At 35.2% G+C, this 14,234-nt stretch overlaps 1 protein-coding gene across 1 annotated transcript in view; it reads right to left on the bottom strand.

The window, feature by feature from the left end:
* The window catches only part of NRXN1 (neurexin 1), a 1,112,161-nt gene that overhangs the window by 126,257 nt on the left and 971,670 nt on the right, over positions 1-14,234 (bottom strand). Inside the window, 2 exon segments of the mRNA XM_021701263.1 lie at positions 1,818-2,137; positions 3,523-3,612. Of these exon segments, the coding sequence (XP_021556938.1) occupies positions 1,818-2,137; positions 3,523-3,612 (410 nt within the window).

Here is a 14,234-nt window from a genome sequence, read left to right as displayed (position 1 = left end):
TAATATGCAATACTACATTTATGAATTTACAGATCATCTCTATAAATTTTTGAACATCTCTCTTCTAAGATATTTTCTCTCTTTCTATTCTGTTCTTCCCACTCCATTTCCACTTCCTATTGAAAGTAAAAATCAGAATCTGTTTTTTTCTTTCTCTGGTAAACATACATTAATTAGTAGATCGGGTGCTGATATGAACAGAATTCACCTTCTACTCTTTTTCCAAATTTGACACTTAGCTCTGTCTCAAACATTTGAAATAAAAGAAATGTAAAAATAATTGTTGTCATTCTTGTTTCTTTAGAATGCACTTTCCTAGAAGTTAGGATCATATATTTGGAAAAGCTTTATATGGCATCTACTAGATACACTCATTCACTATTAAAAACAAAACAAAAGAAAACAATCAATTTAGATCTAGGAGAACATACAATTCTGAAAGACACCACAACAGAATATATACAAAGGCTATAAATGTCATTAGGGATCTAGTAGCATTTAATAGCATACCTATAGCATTCTAATAGTGCTCTCTGAGGCACGTAATTGTTTTTTGTTTGTTTGTTTGTTTTTCTTATTCTTCACTGATGCAATGCCAGTGCCTGATACACAGTAGGAAATCACTAAGTATACCATGACTGCATTAACATACTTCCAAGTTGTAAAAGTTTGGCATTTAAAAATTCTATTTTTCAAAAATTTTAGATGTAAGACAGAAGCTCACTGAAGTTAATTCTAGGTGAGATCAGTTAATCACATACAATACAAAAAATGTCTTCAGATAAACTAACAGTGCATTTTTCTCACAGTGTGGGGGCCTAGGTATAGTGATTACTTTGAATTAAAGTTACCAAGGAACAGCCAGTGCAAGAAGAACACCATGATGCCCCTTGCCTTCAGAAAGCAGAAAATAAATCTTCCATATTAAAGGTGTCCTCCTGTACCAGGAGGTAAAGAGACATCCATATCACCAGACATTAGAAATGCAGAGCTGAGAAACGAGAAGGCTCTATAAATAAACCTAGCTACATTTACTAATTTATTATCCCAGTTCAAACCCTATTTAGAATTCCTTACTAATTGAAGCTTCCAAACTTAAGATTTCTTTGCCCTGTAAATTTCTTACAGATATATGTTTGTTTGTTTAAAAAAGTATAAAAGTTGACTGCCTTGGTCATTTCTTTGGGCCTCAATTTTATTACTGAGACTGTGTATATGTAAGCAAATTTTTTTTTCCCTCCTATTAATCTGCCTCATGTCAAGTTCATTCTTAGACTAGCCAGAAGAAACTTGAAAGGCAGAATAAAAAATTTCCCCCTCAACAACAGTGAAAGAGTAGCCCTATCATTCACCATGAGAACCACACGCTTATCAATTCAAAATTCTGAATTCTTCAAAATACAATAGAAATTTGTATGCAATTTCTCTTCAAATTTGTTTTATTTTATTTTGATGATGTGCTGAGCCTGAACAAACAAGGCCTTTCAAATACTTCACTAATTTACTTGTTTATTTAACTTAAAAACTGAAAACCGTGTGTAATTAGCAGGCGGTCCTCTCAGCTTGGGTTAGACCAAGGTTATTAATCAAGACTACCAGCTAACAGCTAACAAGCCAACACAAAGCAGCAAATCTCAAATCAACAGTATATATATATATTTCACATTCAAACTGAGTATATTATACTAAGCAAGACTCAAAGAAAGCCATGGCACCTGAGATCAGAAACAATCCCATTTTAGAAAAGACACATATACAGAAAAGCCCACTTTCATAACCACAGTTCCAAAACAAAGGAATGAAATCCACATACTCACCTGGCTAATGGGTTCTTTCGTAGGGGGCTTTCCTCTTCTGGCTGTGCTAGTAGCTAGGGTTGTGGTAGTCTCCATAATTGATGTGGACATCTCTGACTGCATGGCAGTGGCTGTCGACTCAGTTGTCATTGAGGAAGGCACTTCACCAACAAGTCTCACATTTCCCACTATGGCGATGTTGGCATCATTTTCGGCTGCCATATTCAGAACTTTCAAGCCATTGTAGTAAAGCCCAGAGAGCTGGCCCTGGAAGGGCTGGCCCTGCTCTTTCCCGCCAATTATTATGGTTGCTTGGCTATTGAAGATTGTGAGCTGACGCCCTGTAAAAATAATATTACATACATGCAAAAATGTTGATTGTGAACTCTACATTCTACAAAGGATGATAAAACAGATCTTTCATGGGGTGGATAATGAGAGCAATAAACTATAAGAGAGGCATTTGACTCATAATTCATTGCTTATAAATGAGGTGTCCATGAAATGCATAATCATTGGCAAATACTTGTAAATTCTCAACTTATTGTAAATGTAGTGTTTTTGCTAAAAGACCAATCAAAGGTACGTATTATAAATCAATTTTTAGTGGATCCCTTCTCCCTTTTACCTCAAGATCTTATACTGTTGGTCTCTTAAGTATAAATTGTTAAATTAAAAAAATGTGAGACATCTAACATTTCAAGTATTTGTCATTCTAAAATTACCACTGGCAGAAACTAATCTAGAGCAGCTAAATCTCATTTTAAATTCATGATAAAAATTTCATAGTTCATGTAATGGCCACATGTATCTATATGCTATTCTTTAAAAACGTTTATTTTTTTTGAAGGCATAGTCCACTGTTATTTGAATTATTCTATTTTTCTGGCAATCACACTGAAAAGAAATGCATGGTTTACACTGAGCATGTCAGAGATAAAAAAAATCCAAAAATATTTTTCTGATTGGCTTTCAGCAAGTCTATTAAAACAAAATAAAATGAAAAAAAAAATAGCTTCAGATGTAAAAAGCGGCTTCAGGAATGATACACAAACCAATGGAGAAATTATGGCACAATTCCATCAAACAGCAATCCTCAGCAACAGTACCAATATCATCAAATTGAGTATCCAGTTTTAGCAGATTGCTCTCTGCTCATAAAAAGCATGCACACAACTTTAAGTTCAGTTTTAATTAGGGCTTGTTCTCAAATGCTCTTAGAAGGTTGCAAACGTTAAAGGGACTTCATTTTGACTGGCAATCCATATTGCCCACTATTTAAGATGCCTAGAGTTTAAACCAAGAGTTTTGTTTTGTTTTGTTTTGTTTTGTTTTCAGGACCATAATAAAGATATCAGAACTACATATATTTTAGTTAATAATTTAGAGGCTGGAACATGTAATATAATCTATGAATGATTTATCATTTTGGGTTAATGCTTGCTGTGAGTACCTTCATAGATTGAGTTAGTGGATTATATTTAACAGTCCCTTTAACCTTAAGTTAACAGGGTAAGATTATTAAACAGCTGGTACGTCTAAAAATGTATAGAAATTATTATACAAGGTATGCAAATATTACTATCTACATTTTACTGTTTTAAATTTGTTTTTAATTTAGTTTTACGGAAAATTTATTTTTTATGTTTATTAGTGTTACAATGAAGTACTACTTGGTTATGTTCAAATTATTTTTTTATTTGAAGTTTTAATCAATGTTTTTTACCTTTGTCGAGTAGCCATTCATCAACTACTCGACCAAGTCGATATGGAATTCGCTGTCTAGCAATCGCCAGGCGCTCGTTATCATTGTTTCCTTTAAAGTTTAAAGAGACATTTCATTGGTTAAAATCTGTAAGGTCAAAGGTTAAAAGTTAATACTTAAAGCTTGAGCTATACAGTTGCCACATGATTTTTTGAAATTTGGAATTTTAAAAAGTTCTACCTAGAACATTTCATGTTTCAGACTTGTCATTCATTCATTTATTTTATTTTAGCAAACAAAATTATTCCTATGTTAATTGAAAATTAGAAATCTGCATTTGAGCTAGGTTATTAAACTTATGTTATAGACAGACCCGAACAACCAGTTTAAACAGCATATAATAGCTTTACCAAAAAATGACCATTGATCTCAGGGTTTTGTCTTTTTGATGTTTCTTATTAACTAGTTAAACATGTTCAGGTGAAACAGGTTTAAGTTTTCAAAATACATTCAACCTCTTATTCCAGATTAGTAATTTATGAACACCAAACTTAATACCAACTTTGGCACACTGAAGCATCTAAAATTGGCCTAGAATACTTTATGTCCTATTCAGAAAATAGAAATTCTTATTCATCTCATTTAAGGAAACCACAAAGTCTGAAGAGTTCTTGTATATTCCACACAAATTGGTTTATCAATCACTTGGACATCACAAGGGAATATATCTTGCATCATCCAAATATTATAGGGAAAGGCTTTGACAAAAGTGACTTTGAGTGTCCTTCAGTTTCACTTAAAGCTTAACATGTTGAACTGTATAACATATGGAAAAAAATTATATGTTCTTCTATTTTCAAATATCTGCTTTTATTAAACTATTCTAAAGAAGACATGACAGTGGAAGGAACAAACACAAGCCACAAACAGTGGTTCCTACTCACAGATTCAAACTAAGTGGGAGCCTTGCTTCTTTGAACAAAACATTATCTGACAGAAACACAGTTTAAACTGACCTTGAATAATGCTTGCAAATAGATGAATGTATACTTGATCTATAAAGCACTCAGGAAGAATCCAGGCTGCCATCTCAGTGCTCAATAGTATATAGTGCAAGAAGTTTTTCTATTCTGTGAAAATTAACTAACATGGAATTTGAGCTAAGATGTTTTGGCAAAAGCTCAGACAACAACTTAGAGCAGAAAGAAATACTGGAAGGTAGTACTGCTGACAAGAAAATACTGGAGCATTTTGCTCAGAAAGATAATAGATACAAATTTTTCTCAGAATAATTTGTACGTGCTTTCTTATACTGTTTTTACTATATACTATACATACCACAATAAACCCACCATTATATTAGTCACACACTTTTAGAGAAATAGAAAAGAACTGTCACTTAGACCTTATCGATTTGGCCTTTGAATGTCTATTTGACTAATAATATTTCATGCATTAGTACTTAATTTAAAATGTAAATATGTTGTATTCCTGAAACTAACATATCGTTGTGTGTCAAGTAGGGATAGTTTTAGTATATTGATAATCTAAAAAAAAAACAACAACAACAAAACAAAAAAACCCAAGGATACAAATAGCTTAAATTCCAAGCCTATCTTTGTTCTTAAAAGAGTGCACAGTTTGTGTTCTCTTCTCTGTGCTTGCAAACAAATTATATTTGGAAAAATACACTAAGATATGATATTGGTTATCTTAAGGCAGTGAGATGAATAATGAATATGTGGCTTTGGCTTATATTTGATTTATGTGATAAACGTGTTTATGTGCATAATTTGATAGGCAAACATGAAATAGCTTTTCAAAGACACATATCCTTTACTTTATTAACTTCTTTGTCCACCAACACTCCTATCAATTCACACTGTTATAACTCTCCCGATGACTTTATAATTAGGTAGTTCCTTATGCCGTTGTTCATGCTAGAGTGTTCGCATCATCAGAAATGATTATTTCCTGAGACACCACCCAAATTTAGGCTCCAAAACACCTCTTCCCCAGATACTACTACAGCATATTAACGACCTCTCTGTGTCATATCTGTAATCAATTGCAGCCATTCTCCACATGTCAGCTGATATCTAATTATGCCATTTGTCTATTATAACCCTTCTCATTGACTTTAGGACAAAAACTCAAGCCCCTGATGAGATTTACGAGTAGTTCCATGATCTGGTCCTTTCCTACCTCCTGTTCCTCATCTCATGCCTGCCCCTGCCTTGCTCTCCTCTGTCCATCCTCATGAAACTTCTTTCAATTTCTCTAAGGCTCTCCTTCTTCCTCTGGGCTCTTGTACTTGTAACTTCTTTATTTGAAATGCTCTTCCTCACTCTCACCCCATTTCCATTTTTCCTTAGCCAAACATGACTCATTAATGGAGTCTTCTCGGCAGAAGGATTATTTCCTCAGGAGGTCTTTCCTGCTGTCCCCAAGTTAGATTAGGACACTTGACTACACGTTTCCTTAGCACCTGATACATGCCCTTTGGAATAGGCACTGACCTTGTAATTGCATATTCAATAAATGTTTTCCCTCTGAACTCTGAAGTTCTATACGGTCAGATACTTTGTGTGCTGTAATTATTGTATTCTCAGTGCTAGCACAATACCTATCAGATAACAATCTCCTATGAAATATCTGTGGATTGAGGTAGTGAAGGAAATCTTGTTTTTAATTCTGATAGCTTCCACGGAACCATTATCTCATCCTATAGCCTAACAACATTCACAAGAAAATGAAAGCAAATACTTATGCCCAGAGAATAGATCGCATCTAGCCGAGCCTCCCATTGACTTTCCAAAGGAAACATCACATAGCTCATTTATAATTTTATCTCTTTAGTGATTGTCACTGACTTGAACATCCATACAGTCAGTTCATTACTTGTTTAATAATAACTGCTTCATGCCACAAAATAAGTAACCATAGTTAGTATTAGTAGGGGAAGTAGAAAAGTCCCAAGTAAGACTGGTGGAGAGAACTGACAGTTTTGGATATTCTTTTTGAATAGCTTAGAAAAAGAGCACATAAAAACACGTAAAAATATACACACAGATACATACAATTTGCTCTCATACCTTTGGTACTCAAAGAGCAATTAATATAATTGATTGACATGATTTAAGTCAACAATAGCTTTAAAGATCCTTGATGACACTCAGCTAAAACAACATAAACACCATATTTCCAATGAATAACAAAGAGGCCACCTAACAACAACAGCAAAGAAAAAATTGAGTAGGCAGCAGAAATAGGTGTAAAAAGATGTGATAATATTTTTAAAAAGGTAGCCACATGGATAGTATCATACAATCCCATCACCCATGAATATCAGATGCCTTCTAGTTCAGAGACCTTTTTTTTTTTTAACAGAGAGATTTGATTTTGAAATCAAAGGACAGACTTTACTCTTTGTTGGAGTAATGGATGATGGGAAATCAGATGGTACTCACTTCAGTTCAATATATGTTTACTTTAGTTTCTGAAGGCTTTGTTCTTCTACTAGAATAAAAAATTAATGACTTCTCTTGTGACAGAATTATATATAAATACACTATCAACCAAACAAAGACACATCTAAATAGAGTACTCTGATGATGATGTCTTTTAACAGATGAGTTCCAAATCCCTTCTACTATTGAGTATAAAATAGTTCAGACTGTTTAGGTTCACCAGGAATAAGCCTACATTTTGCCTCCACCTCATGATTTTCATTAACAAGCTTCACATGAAAAGTCATTATTGAGGTATATTATTTTAAGAAATTGCTCAAAATGCATTTTATTTCATTACAGATTCACAATGATATGTTATTTACAAAACAATCAGTAATTTGGTATGCTTGTGTTCATTTTTAATCCTGGCCTTAGTTTGACATACATCTAAACTTAGCATGTAATATAAAGGACATAAAACAACCAATTTGATTGGGAAAGATCAAAGATCGGTATAATTTCCAATGACCTTTTCTTTCCTCTGGGAAGGGTTGGGATCTAATACCAAACATGCTGAGATGTAGAAACATTACATAGTGCTTCTGAGCATGGTCAAAGAAAGCAGGCCTACATGGACAGGAGAGATTAAAAACAAGTGGAATGTGGGGCCCTGTTGCGCAGTTGGTTAAGCAACTGACTCTTGGTTCTGGCACAGGTAATGATCTCAGGGTCCTGGGATCGAGTCCCACATAGGGACTCTGAGCTCAGTGAGGAGTCTGCTAGGGTTTCTCTCTCCCTCTCCCTCTGTCCCTCCCTGCGTGTATGCTCACTCTCTAAAAATAAATAAATAAATAAATCTTAAAATAAAACCAAACAAACAAACAAACAAAATCAACTGGAATGTATCTGAATATTCAAATCAAGCCAAAGCTTCCTAAATCAGAGGTAAAGATAAAGTAATAATGACCCACTTATAAAAGACCTATTTGTTTTGGAATTATTAAAAGGGTCCAAGAAGAACTTCAACTTTTTAAAAACCATACAAATCAACTACAGCAGTCAACTGAACACATAAATCAGGTTTATGATAACAGAACTTCTCATTGAATACTTAAGACATACTTTAGTCTCATATTTTCTGCACCCTAATAAAACTAGAAGGAAGTTTTCCTTTTATTTTCTTTTTCCTCCAGTTGATTTCATGTGGGTTAAGTATGTTGGTACCTCCGCTGAAAATATCATCAGCAACATACACATCTCTATTGAAGTAATTTCCAAGCAACGAAACAGTATGTAACACTTGGGTTTATTTTCCTTTGAACTGTGAAAGGATTCAGTATTTTTAAATTAACTAATTATTAATTGGACTGTAATTAATACATGACATTAGATTAGCTTCAGGATTCAGTATTTTTGACAAAAGGCAGGCTTCCTATAACCGGAATCCATCAGTAAATATAACAATTGCTTGTAAGGAAAATGTCTGTCCTTTAACTAAGGCAAACATGACACAGAATTGGATTTCTACAAAATCAGGCAGTAGAAGTTATAGATCTTCTAGTTGTGAGGGCACAGGCCTTCCAGAGTGTGCCTGATTCATGGGTAATATAAAGCAGTGATGGATTTGGATTGTCATCTGGACTTTTAAGACCTTATGGAATTATAAACACATACTACCAGGATCTAAAAGTGCTTCTTTTCTGACAATAGGATTAAACAAACTAGTAAGGCTACAACTAAGTTTCATGCACTTTGGAAAACCCACATTTTAAGTATGAAAGTGATCTGTAGGTAAAGAAGTTAGAGAAAATACTACCAGAAAACTACTAGAAAACAGGATAATAATGTATTGAGTGGCTTTTATGTTTTATTGTGCTCCTGACTTATTATATAGGTTCTCTCTCATTTAGTCCTCATATTAATCCCAGACCATAAGTATCTTTTATTTTATAGGTAAAAAAATGAGGCTCAAAGAGATGATATTACTAGGGCTATGCCATGCAATATAGATGGAGGAACCATTTGAACCCAGGCATATTTGACTCCTAAGCTATTCTTTGCAATAGTTATTTTTTTTAAGAAAAAGTCTCAAACAGCCTGAGACGTAAAGCCCCAACATCTTCCTTTTAATCTTTATGGCACTCTCCTATATAATGGAAAATATCATGGTCTTGTTTTTAAAGGTTCTGTTTTGTGAAGTTTGGGGTGAGATTCTCCTCTTGGGAACATAAAATCAGAAATCTTCCCAAATCCTTGAGGATTTATCAGGAGTATATTTTTATCATCTCTATTTTATAGATAAAGGTAGTGAAGATCTACTACAGTTGAGATCTCAGTGAGGAACAGCATTTCATTTTTTTCCTTTTACAATGATGCCCTGCCATTCAAGCCACTTCAGACATGAAATACTCCAAGCATTCCTTATCTTAACCCCTTACGTATAAGACAAGCCCCAAGCATAATAATCCACCAAGTTCACAATTTTTTTTTTTTATGCTGACCCTCTCCAAGAGACAAATTGTTAAAGGACAGAAGGTCCTAGTCATGAGTGAGAAGCCCACTGCATTTTGTTGGCTTGTGGGAAGAGGGATGGGACTCTGCAACATGTTAAAGTGAATTCTGCTTGGACTTCACATTTCCTCCTTTTTTCTTCCCTGCTCATCTCTTATCTCTGCTTTTCCCTTTACACATCTCCAAGGACCCAATGCTTAAATGCCACTCATCAATAACCCAATGCGTGTACCCATTCCTAGACATTTCTCATGTACCCAAAAGATTTCACCTTCCTTCTCTAGTTCCAATAGTTAAATCCCTTGTTTCTTTAGTATAGCTTAGGTAGACATTAGGAGAGCAATCTGACTCAATGAAGTCAATACATAAGCACTGACAGTGTACTCTGAAAGTACTGTGTCAAGCATACATCAATATATCCCATAGATCTTATTGTTAAAGAGCTTAACTTTGTCTGGGGAGTCAAGGGACAAAATGAAGGAAGTTAAATGGAAGTTCAGGATAATAGATAACTTTGCATAAGTATATAATTAACCACTAAATGAACTGTACTTGCCACAGAAGTTCAGAGAGGACAATGGACTACAAAAACACGGAAGGTGTGACAGAACACAAAGGGTTTTACCTAGATCACAAACAACCTAAATTTTATTAAAATAATAACCAGATAAAAATGTGTTCTAGTGTGGATATTAATCCCCAAAAGATTGATTATTGATTATTCTTTTCAATTTCATAAACCTATATATCTGTGGATCTATTTTTTAAGTAAATTTATTCTCTGGTAGAATATATTTAGTCTCAAACTAATTGTAAATATAAATAAAAGTAGTTAAAATATTTATGCCATGTGAAGTGAAGCATACTAAATAAAATATGATAAAAGTTGACAAGAATTTGAGGGCAATATGCAAAAAATGAAAATATCTGAGTTAGGATGGAGGGATTACGGGATTATGATCTTTTTCAAATTTTAATTTCATCTTGGTACTCTGTGTATAGATACTTCAGTTTTGCTCCCATAATTCCCTTAAAAAAAAAAGCAGCACTTTCTATAAATTAAATGTAGCATCGGAATGCAATGCTATACAAAGAGAGGGTGGTACAACCTAGGCACCTTGTCAGTCAGCCTACTTAACTTAAACATCTGGAGAGAGCACAGACGACTCCAGTAGGGCAATGTCTGTCCGTGACTAATGCTTCCAATGATACCCCAGCCCCTTGTACGAAACAGTAGGCCTGTACATCCAGTTAAACAGTACCTTCCTGTGAGACTGCTGGGATACTGGGCATGAAGGCCACAGGCTGTCTACTGCAGAGTTCAACAGTACTTTGGGGAAGAAGTTAGAAGCTTAGTGCACATCTAACTGGGTTAAGAAATTTCTTCCTTCATGCCCCCCTCTTATGTGGAATTACACTAAGAGATCTAGAGATCTAGTATGCCTTTATACAAGGATTTGTAGAAGCATTGTTCATATATGCTACTTACATTCAAACATTTTATTTTGGATATTGTTCCATCAGAAGTAAAGGTAACCTCACAACCTCTTTGAATCTCACTGCCTATGTGGAATGGAGAGGGACTTACATGTTCTTCCCTAAGCCTTCCCATGTTGTCGAGTTCCTAATGCAAAGAGACTAGAATATCATATCAAAAATAGTGGCAAGAAATAAAAAGCAACAGGGACAAGCAGATAACAGAATACAGAATGCGCTCTGATAAATTAAAGGTCATACTCTGTTATCACACATACTAAAGAGTTCTTTTGTGCTAGCTGTGTAGCATTTAAGACAGAAGATTGGTTTAACAGCTACAGAAACAGAGAGGGCCACTGATAGATATTACTCAATGGTGAGAAAAAGAAAAATGAAATGAAGAACAGCTCCACATTACCTTAAAAATGTCATTTTGCCATTTTCCCAGATATGAGAATCTTAAGTACCTTCTAAATCATGTCAAAACATTTAAGCTTATCCACCCTAATAAGAGCTTACATGTATATTTAAGCCTTCTTTTCCCAGTTCTCGATTTCTGAGAATCAGTATTATGTGGTATAGCTTAGTTTTCTACTTTCTCACACCAACCCTGACTTTTAATCTGTTCTTAATATTTAGACTGCTCTAAGGAAGAGGAAATAAGTAAATGTCTCATCTATCATCTGATATGGACTAGAAATTATACTGAGAAAGTTCCTTACTCTCTAGTAAAGAAAAGTCTGATTACTATTGCATCCTAATCTTATTTTAAGGGACCAGTCTCTCTCCTTCACTTGTAATTGGAATGCAGGAAGATTTTTTTTTTCCAGTTAGAAAGATGGGGTTTGTCAAATGTACACAAATTATTTAAGATTACATCCTCTAGAAGTACCAAGGGCAGGCTGGAATACAGCTGGAGGATGGCCAGTCCTCCTCAATCTTATAAAATGTACACCACCCACACGCCCCTCAGCAATGATTTCTTACAAGTAAGCCCCTGTGGTCAGATTCATTATGTAAAGAGAACCCTTAATGGTTAAGGATACTGGGCTCTACATCCTGGCTTTTGTAGTGATTAGCTTTGTAACAGGGGACCAGGAACACAATATTTTTTTTTTTTAAAGATTTTATTTATTTGATAGAGAGAGACACAGTGAGAGAAGGAACACAAGCAGGGGGAGTGGGAGAGGGAGAAGCAGGCTTCCCGCTGAGCAGGGAGCCCGATGTGGGGCTCGATCCCAGGACTCCGGGATCATGACCTGAGCCGAAGGCAGACGCTTAACGACTGAGCCACCCAGGCACCCCAGGAACACAATATTTTTGAACTTCAGTTTTCTCATCTGTAAAATAGGTATTTGTAAGAATAACTGATATAATACAGTATATGCAAATCTCTTAGCACAGTGCATGGCACAAGGTAGACCCTCAGTAAATACTAGCAATATATTGTGGTTGTGTCATTATTTGTTGTCTGGTCTAATCTATGTAATAGGATGTACATATCTAGGAATATATAGATTGTTTCTCACCCAGCTGGACATCAGAGATGTGGTAAGAAAAATAAATCAATTTTTCTTTCCTAAGACAAATAAAGGAACTAGATTTATTATAAATATATACTCAACCCCATAGATGCTTTGTCAAAAATCACTGCATTTACTCCCAAACAATGTCAAACCTCTGAGAACTTGTTCTCAGAGGTTTATGCATTGCTACCTGTAAGCCAATGGGAACAACTGAAGGGAGGTCATTAACTTCAGGAGGCCCCAGAAAAAGAAAAAGCCAAAGGCACCTGCCCTAAGAGAAAATGGAATTCAGGAGACCACTGTATGTTTTGGGCAGCAGCATAGTGACAAAGCTGCTCCTGCAAGAGGAAAACCTTAGATATCACTGAACTCAAAATGATATTTTAATATGTATATTAATGCCTCAAAGAGGTGCATTTCAAAAAGAATATCTCAAACTCTTCTCCCCCATACAGCTTGTGGTAAAAACAGGCTACAGAAACTATGAACAGAAGTGGATACTGAGTGGTCAAAACAAGGCAATCCCACTAACTGTAAAATGCAGTATTAGTGGACTCTATGGCCTCTCATGTGGCCACCAATGCTAACAACCAATGATCCCAAGAGTTCTTGGGTTGTCAAGAAGACACGCATCAGGCCATCTTGTTACCATATGCTGTCTGTGGGTTTTTATGGAGGAATTAATTTTAGACCCATTGAAAACCAAGACATGATCAATGTTTCTAACTCTGCAAATAGATTTAAGAGACTGAAATTTTTGATTTGGCATGTTCTTTTTTACTTCTTTTTTTTTTTCTTAACTATCTCATAGTGCTTTGACAAATTTATGAAGACTTTGAGTCGTCATGTGCAGAGATCTTTATAATTAAGCCATTACATTTTTCTGATAAGTTTAATAATGTAAACTTGTCTTCCTTCCTTCAGCTATACAGACACACACACACCTCTCACCAGGCAGACATTCCTCTGGCTTCTCTTTCTACCCACCCACTGAAGCATGTCACTGCTCTGACAGCCTTTTCAAAAGGAGAAAGGCAGGCACAGGTTAGGTTTTAGGAGGTTTCGATTTTATAAAAAGTAGTCAAGAGGATGCGGAAGCACATTATGATGCTCAGAAAGAGCATCTCCTCTTCATTTAAATTCTTAGTACTAAAGTGATGAGAGGACAATTTCAAGAGGGAATACGATTTCTTCAAATCAATGGCTGTTCTTTGCAAACCGCTTTTGTCCAAAATTTATCCGTAAAATCTTTTCTTGGGTTTCTCAAACACCTGTAATCTGGGGAACTGTACTTTGGGGGATATTTGTGGTTCAGGAGACATCCTCATGAGAGTTCCCATCCAATCAAGTCTGACAAGAGCATACTTGAAAACCTGCAGGTGGCCTAAGTGTAGCTCCCAGCCTGGGCGGAGATCACCAATTAAGACCCAGACATCCTAAAGAATGTAGTAGATATGCAGGAGAAATAGTACATTGCATCTCTCAGAATGAGACTATGTATGAATTTCTTTACTGCATTTAGTATTTCCCCTTTAAACTTAAGCCACCTGTGATTTCTAGTGGATCCCTAAATACAGAACAGAAAGGAGAAAAGGATAAAACTACAAATATGTCTTAACCAAGTTTAAGCTGATACTCCACTAGTAAGGACAAATGAAATTTGTCCACTTAAATCATCATCATCTCCTCCTTCCCGTTCCTCTTCTTCTTCTTCCCCTTCTTCTTCTTCTTCTTCTTCTTCTTCTTCTTCTTCTTCTTCTTCTTCTTC

This window comes from Neomonachus schauinslandi, chromosome 10 (assembly GCF_002201575.2).
Source record: "Neomonachus schauinslandi chromosome 10, ASM220157v2, whole genome shotgun sequence".
Taxonomy (NCBI): domain Eukaryota; kingdom Metazoa; phylum Chordata; class Mammalia; order Carnivora; family Phocidae; genus Neomonachus; species Neomonachus schauinslandi.
Note: the sequence above shows the minus strand (reverse complement) of the source record. Positions and strands in the feature narration are given on the sequence as shown.